The sequence below is a fragment of the Chenopodium quinoa genome, unplaced genomic scaffold, assembly GCF_001683475.1.
Source record: "Chenopodium quinoa cultivar QQ74 unplaced genomic scaffold, ASM168347v1, whole genome shotgun sequence".
Classification (NCBI taxonomy): Eukaryota; Viridiplantae; Streptophyta; class Magnoliopsida; order Caryophyllales; family Amaranthaceae; genus Chenopodium; species Chenopodium quinoa.
The window spans coordinates 4,901,601-4,923,616 of NW_018742418.1; the positions used below are offsets into that span (position 1 = coordinate 4,901,601).

General features: G+C 35.5%; 4 protein-coding genes across 5 annotated transcripts; 2 read left to right on the plus strand and 2 right to left on the minus strand.

The window, feature by feature from the left end:
* LOC110710625 (NADH dehydrogenase [ubiquinone] flavoprotein 1, mitochondrial) lies at nucleotides 1-4,137 on the plus strand. The gene is made up of 3 exons (XM_021888953.1): nucleotides 1-148; nucleotides 1,808-3,306; nucleotides 3,873-4,137. The coding sequence occupies exons 1-2, from the start codon at nucleotides 146-148 to the stop codon at nucleotides 3,290-3,292; spliced, it is 1,488 nt and encodes a 495-aa protein (XP_021744645.1). The 5' UTR covers nucleotides 1-145; the 3' UTR covers nucleotides 3,293-3,306; nucleotides 3,873-4,137.
* Nucleotides 4,138-5,556: 1,419 nt separating this feature from the next.
* On the plus strand, nucleotides 5,557-10,458 carry LOC110710633. Its single transcript, XM_021888959.1, has 8 exons — nucleotides 5,557-6,465; nucleotides 6,722-7,419; nucleotides 7,596-7,848; nucleotides 7,979-8,197; nucleotides 8,316-8,486; nucleotides 8,597-8,776; nucleotides 9,301-9,414; nucleotides 9,519-10,458. The coding sequence occupies exons 1-8, from the start codon at nucleotides 5,803-5,805 to the stop codon at nucleotides 9,738-9,740; spliced, it is 2,520 nt and encodes an 839-aa protein (XP_021744651.1). The 5' UTR covers nucleotides 5,557-5,802; the 3' UTR covers nucleotides 9,741-10,458.
* A 60-nt stretch (nucleotides 10,459-10,518) lies between these two features.
* LOC110710639 (protein UXT homolog) lies at nucleotides 10,519-13,185 on the minus strand. Of its 2 annotated transcripts, XM_021888966.1 has the most exons (7): nucleotides 12,955-13,175; nucleotides 12,608-12,704; nucleotides 12,192-12,221; nucleotides 11,827-11,928; nucleotides 11,533-11,640; nucleotides 11,046-11,100; nucleotides 10,519-10,874 (listed from the first exon to the last, which is right to left on the minus strand). In XM_021888966.1, the coding sequence occupies exons 2-7, from the start codon at nucleotides 12,697-12,699 to the stop codon at nucleotides 10,830-10,832; spliced, it is 432 nt and encodes a 143-aa protein (XP_021744658.1). In that variant the 5' UTR covers nucleotides 12,700-12,704; nucleotides 12,955-13,175; the 3' UTR covers nucleotides 10,519-10,829. The 2 variants fall into 2 exon arrangements, with proteins under 2 accessions (XP_021744658.1, XP_021744661.1); XM_021888969.1 differs by lacking the exon at nucleotides 12,192-12,221 and having other exon boundaries at nucleotides 12,955-13,185.
* A 501-nt stretch (nucleotides 13,186-13,686) lies between these two features.
* On the minus strand, nucleotides 13,687-16,870 carry LOC110707192. Its single transcript, XM_021885200.1, has 2 exons — nucleotides 16,742-16,870; nucleotides 13,687-15,122 (listed from the first exon to the last, which is right to left on the minus strand). The coding sequence occupies exon 2, from the start codon at nucleotides 15,070-15,072 to the stop codon at nucleotides 14,566-14,568; it is 507 nt and encodes a 168-aa protein (XP_021740892.1). The 5' UTR covers nucleotides 15,073-15,122; nucleotides 16,742-16,870; the 3' UTR covers nucleotides 13,687-14,565.
* Nucleotides 16,871-22,016: the final 5,146 nt, after the last annotated feature.

A 22,016-nucleotide genomic window follows, 5' to 3' on the forward strand; every position in this document is an offset into this window, starting at 1 on the left:
CCCAATTCCACGTTTCATAAATCATACCCTCTCACACCAGATCATTTTTCTTCTCTCTCTTAAAACTCTTATTAGAAGAACGCACAGTCAAATCTGCTGAATCGCAAATTCACCCACAATTTAAGCTTTCATCTTGCTGCAAATTATGGTACGCTAATTTGTCATTTGAAAATTTCTTAAAATTTGTTTCTTTTTAATTTCTTGCGCATTTTTTCTTGTATTTTTTTAATGGTTTTCCCCCACCCCCCATCAATTTCCAGTTTTTTTGTTCGTTTGGTTTTGTATTGATTAATGGTGTGATTTGGGGTTTCTGATGTTAATTTTTGTTGCATTTAGATCTTATGTAAGATTAATTTTAGTGGGTTTTTTATGAATATGCTCTGAAATGCGTTGTTTTTGCTTATTTTTATGTTGGTTTTATTCGATTTAGGTATTTTTTGGGGTTTTGTAGATGATGGGCAATAGCCGCGTTTTCTAGGGATTATCTGTGTGATTAGTTTATTTGAGCTTGTTTGATCATAATTTAAATATTGGGTTTTGGATGCCATGAACTATTGCTGCATTTTTCGCAATTATATGGGTTACCAAATATCAATGAATTTGAGCTGGTTTAATCAATATTGTTAAGTTAACCTTTCAGTGTTTGAAAAATGGTTAATTGCTCGAGGTGAAAAGATGTTGCACATTCCTAATTAGGAAGAAAGATGACATTATTTTGGTATTCTGTTATTCGTCTATCTGGGAACCTTCAACCTTGTCATTGTTTCCCGTGTTACTTTGGTATCAGATCATTGAAATATAGTTCATTTAAGCACGAGAAGGTCGAAAATATCTTTTGTAGTATTTGGATTAAAATGAATGAATCATGAATTTTCAGGAATCATGATAGTTGTCTACAAAATTGTGGTGCCTTGTTGTTTGATTCAAGGAAACTTCTAGGGTCATTTACTACCTCTATTTTATATTATGTGTAACAAATGAGCTTGCACGGACTCATAGACAAAATTTGTTTGTAAGTGTTGAATGGAGAGAGAAAGATAATGATGCATTTGTTGCACATAATGTGTAGCAACCATTTTTGGTAAATGTTGCACATAATATGAAATGGAGGTAGTATATTGTTTATAAAGGTAAGAAAAATAATCATTAGGAAGCCCTCCTCACGAGGGGAATTCCGAATGTAAGGGTCATTTATAATGTGGTAGGTGATTAAGGTATGTCTTTGAGCTACTTTACAGATCTTGCAAATGGATTGTTATTGAATTTATCTTTGGACAATGATGTTAACAAGTAGTACTATGGAAATGCATAATACAAGAATGTTACTTTGTTAGCCTTAAGGTTTTGCATTCACACTATAGTTTTTAGAAGGTGATCCTTCTGTAGAGTTTGTAGCACACATCTAAAATATACTAAGATGCAAGAAACGAGCTTAGTAGAGTGGATTGTTGGTTGAAGATTCTCATATCCACCTTACACATTGATGAAAGGATTGTTTATTTAATCAAGCGAATGAGCCTATAGTGATTTCATTGATGGAAATGAATAGGAGTGTTGTGTAGTTTGGCTTGAAAGAATAATATCTAGGTCATGGAGATGACAATCTGTTTCTTTTTCTAGCTATAAGAAGTTGAAGCTTTATAAAAATGTTTGTTCTGGGTTTATGAAATTGGATCAAGGTGCTTCATGATCATTACGGTATTTTTGTAATTAAAGTAGCTTGAGGTTCATTCTTAATGCCATGATTTCTAAATGATATGCAGCTTCCATGACCCTTTCATCTGACCTTAAACATACTATTTCACAGGCACCCCTGAGGGGCATTCTTAATCTTCAAAGAATAGGACAAATTCAGCGCCACTGTGACAGCTGGGGAGTTGGCTATAGCAGATTGTTCAACACCCAGGCTGCTTCAACATCCAGTACCCCTCAGCCTCCTCCCCCTCCTCCTCCTCCAGAGAAAACTCATTTTGGTGGCCTGAAAGATGAGGATCGTATATTCACTAATTTATATGGGCTGCATGACCCCTTTCTTAAAGGTGCTATGAAACGTGGTGACTGGCATAGAACAAAGGACTTAGTTGTGAAGGGTTCTGACTGGATAGTCAATGAAATGAAAAAGTCTGGTCTCCGTGGACGTGGTGGCGCTGGATTTCCATCAGGTCTCAAGTGGTCGTTCATGCCAAAAGCGTCTGATGGTCGTCCCTCGTATCTTGTTGTTAATGCAGATGAAAGTGAACCTGGAACCTGCAAGGACAGAGAAATCATGAGGCATGATCCTCACAAATTACTTGAGGGTTGCCTAATTGCGGGGGTAGGAATGAGGGCCAGTGCTGCTTACATATATATAAGAGGTGAGTATGTTAACGAACGTTTGAATCTGCAGAAGGCGAGGAAAGAAGCCTATGAATCTGGCCTTTTGGGCAAGAATGCATGTGGATCTGGCTATGACTTTGATGTTTATATTCATTATGGTGCTGGTGCCTATATTTGTGGGGAAGAGACTGCACTTTTGGAGAGTCTTGAAGGGAAGCAAGGAAAACCGAGATTGAAGCCTCCTTTCCCTGCTAATGCTGGACTCTATGGATGTCCTACAACAGTCACAAATGTGGAGACAGTTGCTGTATCCCCCACCATTCTAAGGCGCGGCCCTGAATGGTTTGCTAGTTTTGGCAGGAAGAACAATTCAGGGACTAAGCTATTCTGCATTTCGGGTCATGTCAACAAGCCTTGCACAGTTGAAGAGGAAATGAGCATCCCCTTGAAAGAATTGATTGAGAGGCACTGTGGTGGAGTGAGAGGTGGATGGGACAATTTACTTGCAGTGATTCCTGGGGGTTCTTCGGTCCCCTTGCTTCCCAAACACTTGTGTGATGATGTGCTGATGGATTTTGACGCTCTTAAGGCTGTTCAATCTGGTCTGGGTACTGCTGCTGTAATTGTGATGGATAAATCTACAGATGTTGTTGACGCAATAGCAAGACTATCTTATTTCTACAAGCACGAGAGTTGTGGTCAATGTACTCCATGTAGAGAAGGAACAGGGTGGTTATGGATGATTATGGAGAGGTTGAAAGTTGGAAATGCAAAGTTGGAGGAGATCGATATGCTTCAAGAGTTAACTAAGCAGATCGAGGGCCATACTATTTGTGCTTTAGGTGATGCTGCTGCATGGCCTGTGCAGGGTCTTATTAGGCATTTCCGGCCAGAGCTAGAGAGAAGGATCAAAGATCATGCAGCCAGGGAGTTGCTCGAGGCTGAAAAAAGAGGTCTGCTTGAGGCTGCTGCTTAGATTATCTTATGCAGGTTTGAGCCTTCTCTTTGCTGGTTATTTTTTCATACATACAGATAATGACGAAATTCATTATTCTGAGAGGGCTATTTTCTATAGTTTCTATACAGTATTAAACCATATCTATTAAAATGTGGGCAGTGGGCTCTGTTTCAATCTTCTCTATATGCAAGGATTTCCGTTAAAGTTTTTTTCCTTTTCATGTCCAATGTTATTCCCCTACCTAATTTGGTATTTCAATGCATCTTTTTGTACGGGTATAAAGCATAAGCCTTTCTTAAAGAAGGGACATATGCCTTGAGCTTCCCTTCTAGTCTGTACTTTGTACTTCTATATGGTTTAGGTTGAGAGGAGAGAGTCCATGTTACCCCTTTAAAACATGGAAAATAATTTCCCACATAACAATACGAAAGTGGGGTTTTGGGGGGGGGGGGTGGGGGGTGGAATCTCTCCTATATGATACCAAATGTCACATAATTTCTGTCCAGCTAAGCAGAGCTGGTTTCTGAAGTTGTTTGCTTGAAATGCTTCAGCTGTGGTTTTCATATTGGTTGACATTGTTCTGTCACATTTGATACAGGAGACCTTCAATTCTTGGATAATTGTTGAAATAAGAGATTGTAAGGGATTGCCCTCTAAGTATAATCCAGGAGGTAGCTCAAGTACATGTATGTCCCAGTAATTTGTTTCGTTTTGAAGATGTATCAACAACATGGCTGTATTCGTTTTATCGCAATAACTCTATACTTTTTGAATGTGTCTGGACGGACACAAATTTTATATTGTTCATGTTGTTTTCTGGTGTAAGGCAATGCAAAACATTTCTTTAGACCATGCTTTTAGAATCCTTGTTTTTCATAGCGTATCAGATCAATCTTAATTTTTTGCAGCTGGTCTCAAGTTTTGTGGAAAACCTTGGAGGGGAAATTAGGATACTTAAATTTGTAGCTTTTTATCGGATGTTTGAAGTCCTTAAACTGTAATATGATCCGATACAGAATTCCCCCGGCCACTCGTCTTGATATTGTGATCCAATGGATTCTAGTGATTGCATTTGCACTGGCTCATCAAAGGGTGTAACCTGGATGGACGCACAGCTCTGTACCTGTTCCCGAATATAGTGAATTTTAACACGGATTCCCCGGATGCAAGAAAATTCACTGCAGGATATTAGAAATATACAGGAAGATATCCTGTAAATACTTTTTCTCATCAATCCTGACTCCCTAATACACTCAAGTAAAAATTCTTCCAAAGTAACCATAACAGCCGCGATTGCCCCTTCCTGCCCTGCCTTGCCATTCAAATTCTTGCACACAGATAGTGCCAGATTTCCTCTACTATGACTGCCAATATAGTCCATCTTACTCGGATTTTCTTACAGTTTTCTGTTGAAAAATACCTTTCTTACAGTTTTTATTTTTTATTTTTACCATCTTTCTCAAACCTTCTACGGCTTCAGCTTCTGACCACATAAACTAAAAACAGACGATAAAGATCATAAATACTGACTCAATGTTTTATGGAATTATCAAAGAAGACTCATTTTATGGCTGGCCCTCAGCTTCTGAATTCTGATGAAAAATTGATAAACACAGACAGAAATCCAAGTAATTGAGTGAAGTCATTGTCTCTTCAGTCTTATTTATTGTCCATACCCAAACAATGGAGATGACCTAACTTTGGCAGGATTTCAAATACAAAAGGTGCCACACCTCAGTTTCTATTTAATTCTCTATGTTATATCATTGTACATTTCTCCATTTGTATAAATTAATCTGGAGGCCTACTTAATCCATCGTGCGTATATTTTTAAATGATTTATGGGGAACTGGATTTCTAAAATGTTACTTTCGGTGTCCTGATATAGTTACTTCACATACTTTGACTTTTGACCTTATTTAAACCATTTTTTGTGTTGTTTTGTATATGGATAGATGTTACTAAATGTGTAATATGAAAAAATATATTTTTTTAACTATCTCCGTTTCTTATCAGTTGGAACAAAGGGAAGGAGAGTATGATTTAGGATTCGATGTCGTATTATGTAACTACAAACAAATAACATGGCTATTATACATGTTGTTTAGCAAAAACATGGCCAAGTATGTCGGAATTGAAATTAGTTGAATCTAACAAAAGTTTTTGTTTGTAAACTAAAGAAAAAGTAGTTAATTAACGTAATATCTGAAGAAAGAAAAGTAACTTTGTATAATATAAAGTTTGACCATAGATTCCATGGCAATTAAATTATATAATAACAATATTTTATGTTTAAGATGAAATAGTTGAGGGATACGTGCACTGAAGTCTGTTTCATAGATGAGACATGGGAAGGCTCAATAAGTTCCGCTGCTACCGGAATTTTTCATTTCATAAATATCATTTAGTCTTTTAAACATAAAAAACTGCTTAGAATTTTCAATCCAAATTTCCAACATTTCTTCATTTTTTTGATTTTTAGCTACATTGATTATTTCTTCATTTGTTGTTCTTGTAAAATCATAGTAATGTTGCTAGGTAAGAAGAAGAAGAAGGGAAATTGTTTTCAAGTCGACTACATTGTAAGTGTACTTGAGATCAAGCCTTGGCCGCCTTCAGTTGCATTATGTTCTGTACAAACTGTGTTAATCCAATGGGAAAATGGTGAGCTAAATTCCGGGTTTTTACCTCCTGGTGTGCCTTCCCTTAATGGTTTCGAAGATGGGAAAATCGAGTTCAACGAGTTCTTTAAACTTCCGGTCACATTAACGAGCAAAGACAATTATAACAATCATAATCATGGTTTTCAGAAGAATAACTTGGAGTTTCACTTGTATGAACCAAAAAAGGATAAAGCTGTAAAAGGTCAACTTTTAGGTACTGCTGTTATTAACCTTGCAGAATTTGGGATCATCAGAGATGTTCAGGCAATGACAGCACCAATCGTTATTACTAAAAAGGTTTCGAAAGGTGCTAATGCTCTGCCTCTCCTTTATGTTCAGATTCAGCCTTTTGATAATGAAGGGATTGAGTCTGTGTTACGAATGATGAGCGAGCAAGGTGATGATAATGAATCCGAGCCTGCTTCTGTCACTGATGATGATGGGTATGTGTCTGCTATTTCGAGGACTTCGAGTTTTCGTGCAGGGAATTCGTCTTCTCGGATGGATGAAATGCTTAACTTTGTCAATGTAAGTATTTTGCAGCTCCTTTTATGTAGTCTTATTTCACTGTTATACTGCTTAACAAGTATATTGTATGTAGCATTGTGGTTTCAAGTTTTAGAAGGATGTATCTGTTTATTTTGCCTTCATATAAATGAATGCTTCCATAAATGATGAATTATGTTGTTTTATGCTGTAATGAGAGCTATATTTCTAGTATTTCTTGACTAGCAGGAAAGAAATGTAACTTTAATTTATGAGTTTGAACCTTGAAATTTTGTAGGTGGGTCTGAATTCGGAGCTAGGGTGTGCTGCAGAGTTACATGATAATGATGAAGGAAGAACAAGGAGTTTGATAGAGAAAAAGGAATACGCGCATAGTGGGGAAGATGATTGGGCCTATGGAAGGAAGAGCTTAGAAAGCAATACTAATGTGTTTGGCAAATTCTCAGAAGTGGCTACAACAAGAAAACAGACCTCAAGAAGTATTAGCACTCTAAAATTTGGGAAAAAGGGGCTTGATCTGCAAGGTTTTGGTGATAAATTGAAGCACATAAAATCTATCAGACTTCCGACGGATTCTCCAAGGTCCAATGGTCCTCCTATTCCTTTGCATTTATTTGACAGGGAAAAGGAAGAGAGTTCTGTAAAGGAGGTACAAGTTGATACCAAAAGTCAGGGAAAAAGTGACAAGAAAGAAAAGAAGAATGTAAAACCTGATAATAGACCTGAACTCGAGTCTAAAATTAAGATGCTCGAGGAAGAGTTGAGAGAAGCTGCTGCACTTGAGATTGGACTGTATTCAGTGATAGCCGAGCATTTGAACTCCAAAAGGAAGGTCCATGCACCGGCTAGAAGGCTTGCAAGGTTTTATCGTCATGTCTGCAGAATGGAATCACAAACTAACAGAGCAAGTTCTGCTAGAACAATAGTTTCAGGAGTTGTTATGGTTTCTAAGGCTTGTGGAAATGATGTCACAAGGTATGAAGTAAACCGAGAAAAAAACCATGTATTACCATTCCTCAAATTTCAAGCTGTTGAACATTCCTTTGTTACAATTTTTGTGGTTGAATTTGCATGATTTTCCCTGATAAAAACTGATTTTTACTGATTTGAACTGGAACAACCTTGTGTTGGAATACTTTTCTGATGTACAGGCTGACTTTTTGGTTATCAAACACGATAATACTAAGATCTATGGTGAGCCAAGTAACTGAAGATATCCCTTCTCTCCCTGAACCAATTCGCACTGATACTAAATCTGGAAGAAAGAAGTCGGAGAAAAAATCTTCCTCGAATGACTCGATAGATAGCTTGGGTGATTGGGAAGATCCACACACGTTCATCATGGCATTAGAGAAGGTCGAAGCTTGGATCTTCTTTCGCATTGTTGAGGGCATATGGTGGCAGGTGTTGCCTATATTCCTTTCAGTACAACTTGTGCCACTGAAATTCTTCTTATATTGTTGTAGCACTTGTAGGTTTTATCTAAATGTTACTATAAAGTACTTATGTTTTAAAATTTTGTGTACTTCCACAGAGTTTTATTCCCCATATGCAGCCAGCGAAAAAGAAGAAAAAGGGAAAGAGGCTGACCTCAAGGAAAACTCAGAGATGGAAATTTGGTTTGGGGGATCAAGAACAAGGAAATTTTTCCATAGAGCTCTGGAAGAAAGCTTTTCACGATGCTTGTGAGCGGCTTTGTCCCATTCGAGCTGGAGGTCATGATTGTGGTTGCTTGCCGATGTTGTCAAAAATGGTAAAATATCTTTGTTTCCACTAATATTTCAGTTATATCACAACCATTTAGACCAGATATGCCATCTATCATAAGTTTCATAACTCATGTTGGTGACACTACATTTTTTGCTTTCTAGGTAATGGAGCATTTGGTGGATAGGCTAGATGTAGCAATGTTTAATGCCATTCTTCGTGACTCGGAAGAGATGCCAACAGATCCAATGTCAGACCCAATCACTGAACTTAAAGTCCTCCCTATTCCTGCAGGGAAATCAAGTTTTGGTGCTGGGGCTCAACTGAAAAATGCTGTTAGTAACTTACAGCAGTATCTGATCCTCTTGTAGTTTCTGTTCCAAATGTTTACAGAGTGATTGAATCATATGGACTTTGTTGCTTGGTTTCTTGAACTTGTAACCAGGTTGGAAGCTGGTCGAAATGGCTCAGTGATTATTTTGGTCTTGAAGAAGATCACCCGTCAAAGGATCAGGATGAATCCAATGAAGAAGATGCCATCAAGGCTTTCCATCTCCTTAACGCATTGGGTGATCTTATGAGGCTTCCCCTTGGAATGCTTGCTGATGCCACCACAAGGAAGGAGGTGAGTAAAACTGGCATTAGAAAGAAAAATTCACTGTAATAACCAAATACCTATTTCACTACTTAGAGAAGTTTACAAAATTAGGATGTCTGTTACAGACTGTTAGCTAAGGGCTTACTCGTTGAAAATTTTGAGATTCAAGTTTTTATGAAAATTAAACATGAACCACTAGTCTGGGAAACAACAATATACAGTTTTCAGTATTGTGTTGTCAGTTTACAAACTGAAAATGGCTAATTTATGTATGAGTAGTGTTAAGCAATTATGTACAGCTTTTAAAATCTCAACTCAAAAACTGAAACTGACAGTGATAATGCACAAGTCCTAAACTAATGATGTTTCTAGGGGTCATACCATATAACTAGATGCGACGCCTTTCCAATATATTGTGATTAGGCAGTAGCCATTTATTTCCTCCTGTATTGGTAGGACAGAACACTTCTGAGTACTGAACCTGTAAGTTTGTACTTTGTAGTCACCAGCTGAAATTCTTTGTTCTGATATCTTGGGTTACAACTTTTAAGGTATGTCCAATATTTGGCGGAACTCTTCTCAAAAGGGTCTTCACCAATTTTGAACCGGATGATTTCTCTCCGGATCCCATTTCAGTGGAGGTTCTTGAGGCTTTTGTATCTGAGGTTAGTCCCTTGCTTCTTCAAATCTTCTATGTAACATATTTCTTTGCTGTACTGTAAGCTTTTTTCTACTATTTTCTTGGCTGAGTTATTCTTTTTCTACTCAGGATCCTCATGAGACTACAAATGATTATATTATAAGCTTCCCTTGTGCTGCAAAACCAGTTGAATACTCACCTCTTCCAGCTGCATTGTTCTCGAGTTTGTTAGGAGAAACTCAGAAGAGAAGCGGGTCGTCATTACTAAGAAAAGCACATAACAGTGATGATGAGCTGGACAAGCTGAGTGGTACCACTAGCTTTGATCAATGTTCAGAACATTTGCATTGAATCTGCCTCGTCGAAACCTAACTGGATGCCCAAGGGGAAATGTGGCAGGGATGTCGTCAGGTATAAACTCTTGCAGGAAGCATGGAGAAATGGCTCCTGATACTATCATGCTAACCTCTGCAGCGAGAGGGAACCGTGAAAACATTCTCCATTTTCAATCTAATTTGAAATTTGTTTGATGCTTAAACATATTAAGTGGAGGATCAATTCTCCGAATGGATGCAACCACTCTTGTTAAGTTAAATCAAGCAAGACAACGCAGATTTTCTAACAACTGATCTGCAAGATTTTAAAAGTGTTAGTCTACAAAAAAAAAAAGTTGATCCAGGGTCACAACTACTTCCAGTGTCTAATTATTGTACTTCCTTGAAAATGCCCAAAACTATGTGGTAGACAACTTAAAGCAAAAGTTCTATCTATCTAGCTCAATGAAAAATCACTCCCACGTATCAAAATTAGGGTATAAACAAGGAATTTTGGTATTTTATCGACGAAAAAGGAGGGTAGATATGGAATACATGATACATCACTTAGATTGTATTTTCTTACCCAATCCCCGGGATGAACTAGGAATTCCCAATTGTGCTCGTTTATATAGGGCTAAACCCACAAGCTCTGTTACTTCTGTATTTATCCAAGTTTCAACCAAATAATTGGCCCAAGTTTTATATTCTATATAATGCTTTTTCTTTTTCTTTTTAAGTAACTACTGTCAAAAAAAGGACCTTAATTCTTGAAGATAACATACTTTTGAGTTGGTTGCATAAATTTGATAGGATATGAAAACTCAACTCTGCCATATCAATGATAAGGATTTATAAAACACTTTTTTTTCATTGAATCGACAGAAAAATGTATATGGTGCTTTTTCTAACAAGCAAACTAATATCACAGAACCTAAATTAGCAGACATAATGTCATTCGCTCTGATCTTTACATTCCTATCACTACAGAGATTTGATAAGCTCCGGTAATAACTCCTGACTCTGATATATAGAAGTTCACTACAAACTGAAAGTAGATCACCCATAATGCTATATGTCCAGGACTTCAGGAGAGATTCCTTTAAAGAACCCCAAAAAAAAGGTATTACTCCACTGGAATCTGCAGCAACTCTCGTATCCCTTCACAAACCTGCATGAAATTATTGAGAGCCACTATCAATTGCACACTGTTGAACTAAGAAAAGGTTCAGTCTTATAACATTCATTTCAAGGTCCTTTGAGAAGGGAGCCATCATTCATATTACCATAGCCACTCAAGCTTAAGAAGCAACAACAAAAATGGTTCAAGAAATATGCATACCAGCTTAATTTGAGCTTTGATTGATGCTATCATACGAGTATATTCCTCTATTTGCCTACAAAAGGAGCAAACAGGAAAGTTAAATGTGATTTTCATAGTGGACAATGATATCAGAATGGTTATAGAAGAAACAACACATTTTTGTTCCAGGGGTTGCTCATATTCAACCCACTTTATCCCTGCCTCTAACAGAAGCCTTTTTCAATGCATTTAGGTAATGATGATGTTAATGTTTAACATGACATCATAAGCAATTGAAGCATCTTGAGAAGGAACATTTGTAGTTGTTGAGAGCAAAAAAGTAACTAAGCCACCTAATTGTGACCACAGCCAGCCAACAATATATGGCAAAAACCCTATAACTGCTACCTTACATATGTCTACCAAAAGCATTTTCATATTGACCATTATTGTCTACAACAAAGTCTTCTGACAAGAAAGAAGAGATTGTACTATAATAGATATAAAAATGAATAGAATCTTTTACTTGGCTAGCCGTTCCTCCCTTGCTGCGATGTAATTTAAAGCTTCAGACCAGGTGAATTCAACATGAAATCCCGATCCAACATCTACAAATATGCGGCGTGTGTCAGGGCTGCAAGCAATATACACACACATAATTAAAAAAAAATTAATAAGATGATGATGATGATGATGATGATGATAATAACTTAATATAAATAATCAGCATTAAGGGCTTAGGATGAACAGTGGCCAGGAAAGAAACAAAGGATCAGGACTTGCTCATAAGATATGACAGAAAGGCAGGTCAAGCTCTTACACTTCTGCTTGCATGTACACTTCAGATCCAAGATTGACTAACGTCTTGAGGCTGCTTACGCTATTCTTCTCCAAATTCTGTATGTTCCTCTTCAAATCTGAGCTATTGTTCAAATAAATGAAGGGCAACAAATACTTAACGTTGATGAAACAGGGACAATCAAAATAACTGAGATGACTATGAGAGATATGTACGTTTTCACAGGCTTTTCTCTTCTAGGAACATAGAACTATGCATAACACATCAATGACTCACAAAATTAAAGGTAAAAGCTTTACTTGATACTTACAGTACATTAAATACGGTCAAGAACATAGCAAACTATAATGGCAAGACAAACATGTAAGTTGAATGGAAAAGGATACAATATCTTCTGCCGTTCAAAAACCTTGTCCCTGAGAGCAGATACACGAACACGTTGGCACACCATTATAAAAGAAATAATGTTGGTTTCAAGTTTCTAATTCTCTCATTGAATCATAAACACTCAACAACGCTAAACTCGATATTAAAACAACTTTTCCATAGCTTAGTAACCAATGTAGTATACACCCATGACCCATCAAATTTATACATTGTCTTCAACCATTTAAAGCTTCCCTACTTTCCTATTTGATAGCTGGGGACATAGTTGTGATGTCGTCCAAGTTAATCAATCTTCGAAATTAACACACATCGCGTGCATAAAAGGCTAGTTCTTTCCTATGATAAGCATCTAATTGCACCTCAAAGAAGCTCAAATTATCCAAAGACATAATAAATTAAAAAAAAAAGGTGTTACCTTTCAGCAATGGCCTTAACAAGATCAGGCCTCAACCGACGATCAACAAATTCCTCAAATTTGGTCACCTTTGCTTCTCTGTACTTATCCATTACAACTACAAACAAAAAACAATCAAACAACAAAACCCCAATTAAGAAATGATTAAAAGAATCAGTACTAATTAGAATTAAACAATTTTCAAGTTCTAAGAAGCATTTTAATAAACAGTTGGCAGGCAATAGAAATTTGAACTGTGTCACAGATTAGGGATTGCAAAAGAATGAGATATTTGTGTCAAAATTAAAAGAAAATAATCCAACACTAAAAAATTAATCAATGTCCAAAATTTCAGTGTAGGAGATAACCGGAGTGGTGGAGTTTTCCGTCGGCGTTGGGTCGTCGCTAATTTCCGACTTGCAATGCTTCTGATTGCCGCCGCACAGGGTAGCTTGGAGGGTTAAAGAGCAAGTGAGAAATAAAATACAGAATGTTTCAAAAGAGAGTATTATTAATAACCTTTTAAGTTGTAACTCAACTTTAGAGTTTTAAGTAATTTTAGGAAAAATGTCAATTCATCTTTTCTAATCTAATTCCTCAAATCATGTACCAAAGAGGTATGAATTACATCATGTTGTACAAGTATTTAAAAATAAAAATAAAAATAAAAATAAAAATAGTATGATATGTGAAAGCGCAAAGCGTGGTCGAGGGCCTAGGCTCTAGTGTGGACTTCAAGTACTCCAACTTGGCTCATATAAAGTTTGTTCGCAACTGTCTTTCTAGAGTTTTTCGTAGTGTGGTTTGTTAGTAGTCTTTGTTATTTTCTGTATTTCTTTATATGTACTATTTGTAAAAAAAAAGACTTACCGATCATAAACGGGAAAAAGCTTTAAATGATGTGATCGATCAAAATTACTACTCGTATATAATTGTACTTTAAATGCCAGTGTCTGTAATTGTACTTTTTACCTTTTTTATGTACTTCATTCACTTTCTCTTCTTTAATTTTTGTCTATAATTGTACTTTTTACCTTTTTTATGTACTTCATTCACTTTCTCTTCTTTAATTTTTGTCTATAATTGTACTTTTTATCTTTTTTATATAATTTACCAACTTTTGCCTTCCATTTCTTAAATATCGTGAAAAAACACAAACGTGAACTATATATTGGGACGGAAAGAGGAGGTTAAATGCTATATATATTTTTAAATAGGGTTAATTATAGTACAAAACTTTATAGATGATTAACTAGCTTAGTTGGTTAAAATTTTGAGAGGTGGTATTAAAAACTTGAGATAAAAACGCGTCTACAATATTTGCCCCCTTTAGTGTCTTTCTCTACATTATCAAATCAAAAAGAGAAAGAAAAAATAAATAAATTAAAAAGCAACAACACTTTATTGAATGCCTTTCATATTAATAATCAATAGTTGTTAAACAATATTACACCCAAGAAGCCAAGAAGGCAATAACATGTATGACATATGGTACGATTGCACTAAGTTAAGCTAATATGACGAAGTATAAATAATACAGTAGATTTCAAGATAATTGAAAAATACATATCTAACACTTGTTCATATTACAATGATATTTAAAGTAACAACCGAGAACGTCGAACTAGACCGAGATACACGTACAAATAGCTAGTTGATCAATTAGAAGACCGATTAATTAAGCTAAGTATGTAACAACCAATTGGTTATAGGTGCAGTGGTGATTGGGGATGTACTTGATAGGGAGGACCGTGTATTCGATTCCCCACGACAATAATTGAGAGGCGATTGAAACCTAACCATTCAGAATTGAGCCCTGAATTCGAATTAGCCCAAAGGGTGAATTGGATAGAACAAAAAAAAAAAAAAAAAAAAAAAAACCTAAGTATGTAACAGTCATCGGTGCAGATTGTTGGCCATGTATAGCATTTAGCTGACTTTCCACGAAAGTACATACTTTATAGACATTGATAATATGATCAACCCCTCATAAAACACCACGTACACGCAACAACACTCACTGATACACAAATGAAGCACCCTATCATCAGCATCAGGCAGTATGCACGAGTCTCAGCTTCTCTTTTCGCCGCCGCCGCAGCAGCAGCAGCAGCAGCAACAACAACCATATCCTCGGCTTTTCTTTTCCTTGCAGCAACAACCAATGCAGCCTTAGCTTCTCTTTTCGTGGCAGCAGCAGCCTCCTCAGCCTCAACCTCAACCTCAACCTCGGTGTTGTTAATACATGTTCGACAAAGATTTGGCACATTATTTGCCATTATTTGTGCTTTCACTTGGCCTTGTCTTCCTCTGTAGTACATTGCAGTATCTTTGTGATTCCAATCCTCTTTTATAAGTTCTGCTACTACATTTTTTAGTACAATTTTACAGAATTTCCAGCAGATTTTACGTTTTGTGCTTTCTTTCACTAAAGAACCTGATATTATTACAGCACCACAACGTTGGCAACATATGAAATGGCCCATGGTACAATTATAGTCCGCGAATGTAGTTGAGCGTAGCTAATTGCCACTATCTATGTCCAAAAACAAACAATAATCATATTAGTACTTCGGATACTAGCTAATAATGCGACAACTAAATTAAAAAATATATTAATGTAAATGTGTTGGCCATACTGGTATTGAACAAACCATGTTCTTTAGACTCCTAGGACTATGATTAATGATAAGTATGAGAGATTTGCGACAATGTAACATAGTTTCATAGGTATTTTGTTTGTGAATTGTGATATCACAATTAATCTTAAATTCTTAAGTAAGGCCATAAAGCCATAAACTAACCTTGGTGTTTATTAATCAAATAGAATACAAATGATGTAAAACAAACCAAAAGGGAGCATAACAATAATATAATCCAATAAAACATCATGAAAAAGAATAGTTTTGTTAGATACGTTACTAATCTTAGGTGGAGTTGTTACCAACACCAACATAATATAACCACAATCTTTATTTTAAGTTACTTGTATGTACTATATGATCAATACTTTTTACGTACTAGTGACAAATCCAATATATGTGGCATACGGAGCTGGAACACAAAACTACTTACGAAGTAGTTCTTCCGTTTTTTAATACTTACAACTCTTTCTTAAAATGAAAATGTCACAATACTTGTAACACACTATAATTGGATTTTTTTTAATGGAAAGTTGTACTATAACCCTTTTTTTAAGCTCATGGCCTACTAAATTAACTCCTAACAATCTCTCACCCTCATTTTAAGTTTAATAAATCATGTGAGGCCCACTTTTCAGTGTAGGTTGCAAGTATTTAAAAACGGAAGAAATATATCTTAATAGAAAAGGACAAAAACTAACGAACGCTCCGGGGGCGTTGGTTAAGATTATTAAAAGTAGAAGTATTAACTTGAAATAAACATTAATTACACCGATCGACGTATGATTTTGGCATGCATTCCCAAATTAATATCATTTTAAGATCTATTTTAAAGGTTATCTAACGTTCGGAAACGTTCTTCAGCAAGTTTCTAAGAAAAATGAGTTAAAATGCAACAATTATTCCTACAGCTAGTAAACTGTTTGTATATGATGCTAGAAAATAAATCATTTATTTTGTTCGAAAGGATTTGACATAATTATTTTTATTAAGCATTTATTTTGTTCGCAAGGACTTGACATGTTATTAAAAAAAACACTTTGCATGCGATATGAAGAGGGTTGGATGGTGGTGGAATGGTGGGTTGATAGTAGTAGACATGGTCGAGATGGTGGAAAACTGGACGTGGTGGTTTAGCTATATGAAGAAAAGAGGAAAAATCGAAGTCGCTTGTCACTCACGTGGGATCAATGATCGAAATCTGGACAAAGGTCCTAGTCAGATCAACAACAAATAAAATAACTTGAGGCTAACTTGAGGTCTCAAGGTGTCACTTTTTTTTTTTTTAGTCCCAAAATAAAAGGTCATATTTTTGTTTCAATTTGACGTATTAGAATTACTCCAAAGAAAACTCAACGTAAATACAACTTTTTTTGAGGTAAAACAATTTGGAATGAATAGTTTGTGTATGTACAACTGTGATTATTAATAGTTCCGAATAGAGAGAGCAATCATATATTATTATAACAAAATATCGAATCATCAAGAATGAGAAAGATCTAGATCATCATACCTGGATTAATAAAAGTGAATGATGTTCGTCAAGAATAATTAAGATAGAGATGGACTGATATACACTTTGGTGATTACCACCAATGAAGAGCCTTTAAGTATTTCTTATATTTTCTTTTGTTTTGGCAAATATGGCTTAGAAATACATGATGTGAAAGTTCATACATTAACTCCTTATATACTACTCGTACTATACACTCACTTAATTATCTCACTCTATCTATATTATATGTACTTCACTAGTCCGTCCTTGAACTCATTAAGCTCACTGCTCATGCATGCATGCACCACGCTTAATTACTAATATAATGATGGTCAAATATAGTAAGATAATATTAACATTAATTAAATCATTACCCATACAATAATTGGATGAGAATTTAATTAGTATATATTATTAGTGATGTATGTCCAATTATTTTGAGACAACATAAAGGGAAACCAATTCCATCTATTACTCTTCACCTTTAAATCATTATACTCCTACTAACTCTTTATCAAAATAATGGCTACACTTGTTAATTTATGTTGATCGTGCCGTTTTAAAAATAGTGTTTATAGCTTATACTCTATCATATTTCGTATTAAGATATGAAGCTTATTACGGAGTATTAATTAACTACACATCTTGGCTTGGTCTACTGCTTCAATTTTTAATTCCCATATCTCACTTTTACTTTCCAATTATATATTTCTTTAGTTTAGAATAAAAAAAAAAGTTGAAAATATTAATTCAATACAATTGGCTATGGGCTATGGTCATATTCGGCAAAATGTATCTATAGAGGTAGCTTTTAGCTGTGGTATTATTTGTTAGCTGTGGAGTAATTATTAGTTGTCAACAAACTGTTAGTAGTGTAGATAAATAATTAAGTATAAATGATAGTATAATAGCGGTTGACTAGATATTACCTATAAATATGAAGAAAAAAAAAACCCAACAACTAACCTCCACCGCTACATTATTGAACACTCAATTTTTTTATTAAAACTTATTTGACTTTTTCAAACCACTAAAAGTTACTGCGGAACACGCCTTATGTTTTATTCACTTTATTTCAGAACCTTATTACATTGTTTTGATCAAATACTTATTACGAAGTATAAAAAAAACAATTAAGTTCACTTTATATTATATAAGAAAAAATAAGATAAGGTTAGACTTTATCGTTCTATTTGTGATTTTTAATATTCTCTATATATTTTTTAATATTGTGATGAAAATATTATTAAAAAAAAATTACATATTTAGAAAATATACATTAATATAAATCTAATAAGACCTCATTTGAAATATTTTTTCTTACAGAATTGTGTACTACGTATAAATATTGTCAAGGTCTTGTCAAATCAGATTAAAAAAAAAAAAAGTCCATGTTAGATGAGATTAGAATAATAGGTCAAATCTTATCACATGAGCAATAATAAGATGAACTAAACATAGTCAAAAGCCGAATTATTATATTCATAGGTAACATAGTTTAAGGGGCAGCATTATAAAGCGTCGTATAGAAACACAAGGAGACACTATATTTTATGCACCTCAATTACTTACTGCTGGACGATGAAGCGGCACATCGACAAACAATAGGCTGCGCGAAAACACCCCACTTCTATAAATTAAACAAAATAAGGTGACGAAATCGGAAATATTCTCCATTCTTCAAAACCGGATGATATGATTTTGTTCTTGATTTGCCTTAAATAATTATATAGAGATACGAACAAATGTAGTACGAAGTAGTGCTTTAATTAATTAAACAACTACAAACGAAAAATATGTTCCAATCTCTCATATGACAACTTGTCAATGGAATAATTATAGTGGTAAAGTTGGTAATATTAGCTTACGTTGGTACTTAATGACAAATTTTAGTATTTAATTTAAGCCTTAGATTTTAAAAAGTGTGCCACGGCACAAAACGGCAGAAGCATAATATGTACAGGCACAAATTGTACGACACATGTTATTGTGCAGATTGGATCGTGAACCACCGTATTAGATAGACCAAAAGTTTTGTTAAAGACACTGCATATCACAATAAGTTTGAGCTTTGTCATACTCATACGGAGTATAATAGTATATACTTCGTATATGTATACTCAACTTTGTCCTAGATTAGTTTGAACACATTTATTTTATTTGCTCTAATGTAGTTCCAATTTCTTTTTTCGCAAGGTTCAGTCATTTGGGTCAAGACGATGCCTCAAATTATATGATGGTGTGCTTGTATTGCAAGACAAATTATGTGGTGATGGTGAGGTATGAGGTGAAAAAAAGAGGCTCATTTTGGGGGTAATAGTTATACTAGGGGAAGGGTGTACGTGTAACTATTACCCTCATTATGAGGATAATAATTCCTTCATCTCTCTTTTCCTCATGGAACAACTACCTTATTTCATTTGTAAACACCATACCTCCTACAACAACACCTCTAATTACTTATGTTTTTTCAAGTTTGACTTTTATTACCCCATTAATATATTACCCTCAATCCAAGCATGCCCTAACTGTGAGTATGTACCTTTTGTCCCTTACTTTGTAGGTGACTACGTGTGTTAAAAATACTCCATGAAAAATAATGTCATGATGATATTATAAGGATAAAGACATACCTGTGAATTTAGGTTAATTGTTTAACTTATGAAAATTTTCAATTACCTACAAGGCTAAGCTTCAACGATCTATTATCACATTAACAGTGTAATTTAGATTAGGACTTTTTGTTAAAAATTACCTAATAAAACTCAGATTTTGTGAGAAACTACCTAATAAAAAAATGTTGTAATAAACTACCTAATAAAGGTAAAATGTTGTAAAAAAACAACCTAAAAAAAGGTAAAATGTTATAAAATACTACCTATACCGAATTTCCACCGTTGACCAACCTCCAAACACTATCGAAACCACCATTTTCATTTCCAAAACTAACATAACTTGCTTGAAATTGCCTCCACCACACCTAAACCACCCTTTCAACCCCTAATCCACCATCCCGAGGCGCTAATCTACCCTCACTAACTCGGAATATCCTCCAACCGCCCTGAAAATAACCTTAATTACCACCTTGAAAACCAACCCTCACAGTGGATTTGGGGGTGTTTTAAGATGGATCAACGTCGTAAAATTAATCAACGGTGGAAATTCGGTCAAAGGTAGTATCTTACAACATTTTACCATTTGTTAGGTAGTTTCTTACAATATTTTTTTTATTAGGTCGTAGTTTCTCATAAAATTTAAGTTCTATTAGGTAGTTTTCCACAAAAAGTCCTTTAGATTATAAATCATTTTAACTATATGTTTAATACGAAGTATTTTGACTCCTTCCACTAGCCCGTATGCAAAGAAATAAATGAGCCTCGAGGAATTATAACAATGGTCGTAATTGACCCATTTGGCCGCTTATACTCTCACATCTCATTATGCTGGGCCCATTTAAATTATAAGAAGTATTAGACGACTTGGAGTAGACTTGTCCTTGTGACTTTGTCAATGAAACTACGTTCGTCGTTGCACGAATTTAATCTCTATATCGTAAGACAAGAAGTGAAGAAAACAACTATTACGAGATTTTTTTATACAACTAGTGGTGAGTAATACTGTACGGATTACGAGTATATCCTATTTTTTATTTTTCCATTTCAATTCCTTGTTTATGTGCAAGTTTAAACATTTATTTTATTTTAATTTTCTTTATGAAAATAAACATGCACACGACACACCCGCACATCTCATCCCTTCCCCAAAAAAACTAATCCAAATGGATTGGTTAACCCCAGCCAATTAGATGGTTCATTTTTCATGCAGCTAACCCCATTATTGAATTAAGACTTCGATGTTGTTATTGTAGCTAGATTCTAAAAAATAATGTTACAGAGTTTTTTTTTTTTTTTTTTTTTTTTTGTGAAAAGTTATGCATTGTAATTTGGAAAAATATCATATCGATACTAAAAATCTAGCATTTAATTTTATTTTATTTTATTTTTTATTTTTTTTGTTATCTTGACTAGTTAGGTTGATCAACACATCAAAGCTAGCTATAATGGGAGCATACATCTGCGCACATCCTTCCCTAAGAGAGAAAGAGTTTGGCGATCGATTCGTGTTCACCTGTGACGGATGTGAGGAAACGGGGTATGGCTCTTGCTATACATGCACAAATAATTGCGACTTTCATTTACATAAAGCTTGTCACAACGCTCCCCCTACAATCAAGTCTCACCCATTTTTCATACAAGGGCCTTTTGTTTTAGACAAGAGTATCATATTAGCACCACAAGCGGCACATAGTTGTGCCGCTTGTGGAACAAGTGTACAAGGGTGGAGGTATGTATTGACTACTAATAATATATTTAGTCATAATACTATCTATTTACACCCTTGTTGTATGCAACTCCCTCACACGGCCTTGCTCCCCGTGCTTAAAAGCATAGATTGCTTGCATTGTCAAAGCATGGTGAGAGTTGGAAATAATAATAATTGTTTGGGTCCAATTTAGTCCAATTGGGCCTAAGCACTAAATGATCCAATTAAAAGCCCAAGGTCAAGGTTCAACTCTCCAATTGTGCTAAAGTCAAAGGTCAGCCCACAAAGCAAGCCAATTGGGCTAAGGCCCAACCTCTCCATGTATGATGAGGTATAAAAGCCATCAATATTGATACATTCAGATTCTGATTCATTCATAGATTCATATGTTCATTCATATATTCTGATATATTCCATAAAAGCCTCAAGCAACAAACTCTCTTGCATAGTGTCCTCTTCTTACACATTGTACTGACTTTAGCATCGGAGGGGCCTTCCTCGGCAACACCCCCGAGGCTAGTTTACGTGTGTTTACTGTGCAGGAAACCTTCGGCCCAGCATAACTTGGACCGAATCCAGCCTTCTCCATTTCAGCGGACCTTCGGCAAGGTCCCATTGTTTTCACCCGAAACAATTTGGCGCCGTCTGTGGGGAAGAGTTTCAAAAATCTTTAAGCCAAATTCCTAACCAAGATCATCTTGCAATTATCTTAGCAGCAATGGCTAAGAACCGCAAGAGCAAAAGCCTCCGTCAAGGAGCGGGCGAAAAGCCTAAAACCCCTACACCATCACCCTCGCCGGACCGGAACTCTCCCAAGGGTGCCGGCTCGGGGGGAGGATCATACAAGGAGGATTCCCTATCTCCCGTAATTCATGACTCTCATTATAGGCCGGGTCACTCTCGGTCTAGCAGGGGTGAGTCCGATCATAGGACACATTCAGTGTCCCAAAGCCAACCATCGGCTGCGCGC

What these genes read in the sequence shown, in the direction of transcription:
- LOC110710633 (XM_021888959.1), top strand. Translation starts at nt 5,803, where the DNA reads ATGTTGCTAGGTAAGAAGAAGAAGAAGGGAAATTGTTTTCAAGTCGAC. An exon ending in TGTGGAAATGATGTCACAAG is followed by an intron (nt 7,420 to 7,595) that starts GTATGAAGTAAA and finishes TCTGATGTACAG; the next exon opens with GCTGACTTTTTGGTTATCAA. An exon ending in TTGAGGCTTTTGTATCTGAG is followed by an intron (nt 9,415 to 9,518) that starts GTTAGTCCCTTG and finishes TTTTCTACTCAG; the next exon opens with GATCCTCATGAGACTACAAA.
- LOC110707192 (XM_021885200.1), bottom strand. Translation starts at nt 15,072, where the DNA reads ATGGGCCATTTCATATGTTGCCAACGTTGTGGTGCTGTAATAATATCA.
- LOC110710639 (XM_021888966.1), bottom strand. Translation starts at nt 12,699, where the DNA reads ATGGATAAGTACAGAGAAGCAAAGGTGACCAAATTTGAGGAATTTGTT. An exon ending in TTTGAACGGCAGAAGATATT is followed by an intron (nt 11,929 to 12,191) that starts GTATCCTTTTCC and finishes TTTGAACAATAG; the next exon opens with CTCAGATTTGAAGAGGAACA. An exon ending in TCAAAGCTCAAATTAAGCTG is followed by an intron (nt 10,875 to 11,045) that starts GTATGCATATTT and finishes AATTTCATGCAG; the next exon opens with GTTTGTGAAGGGATACGAGA.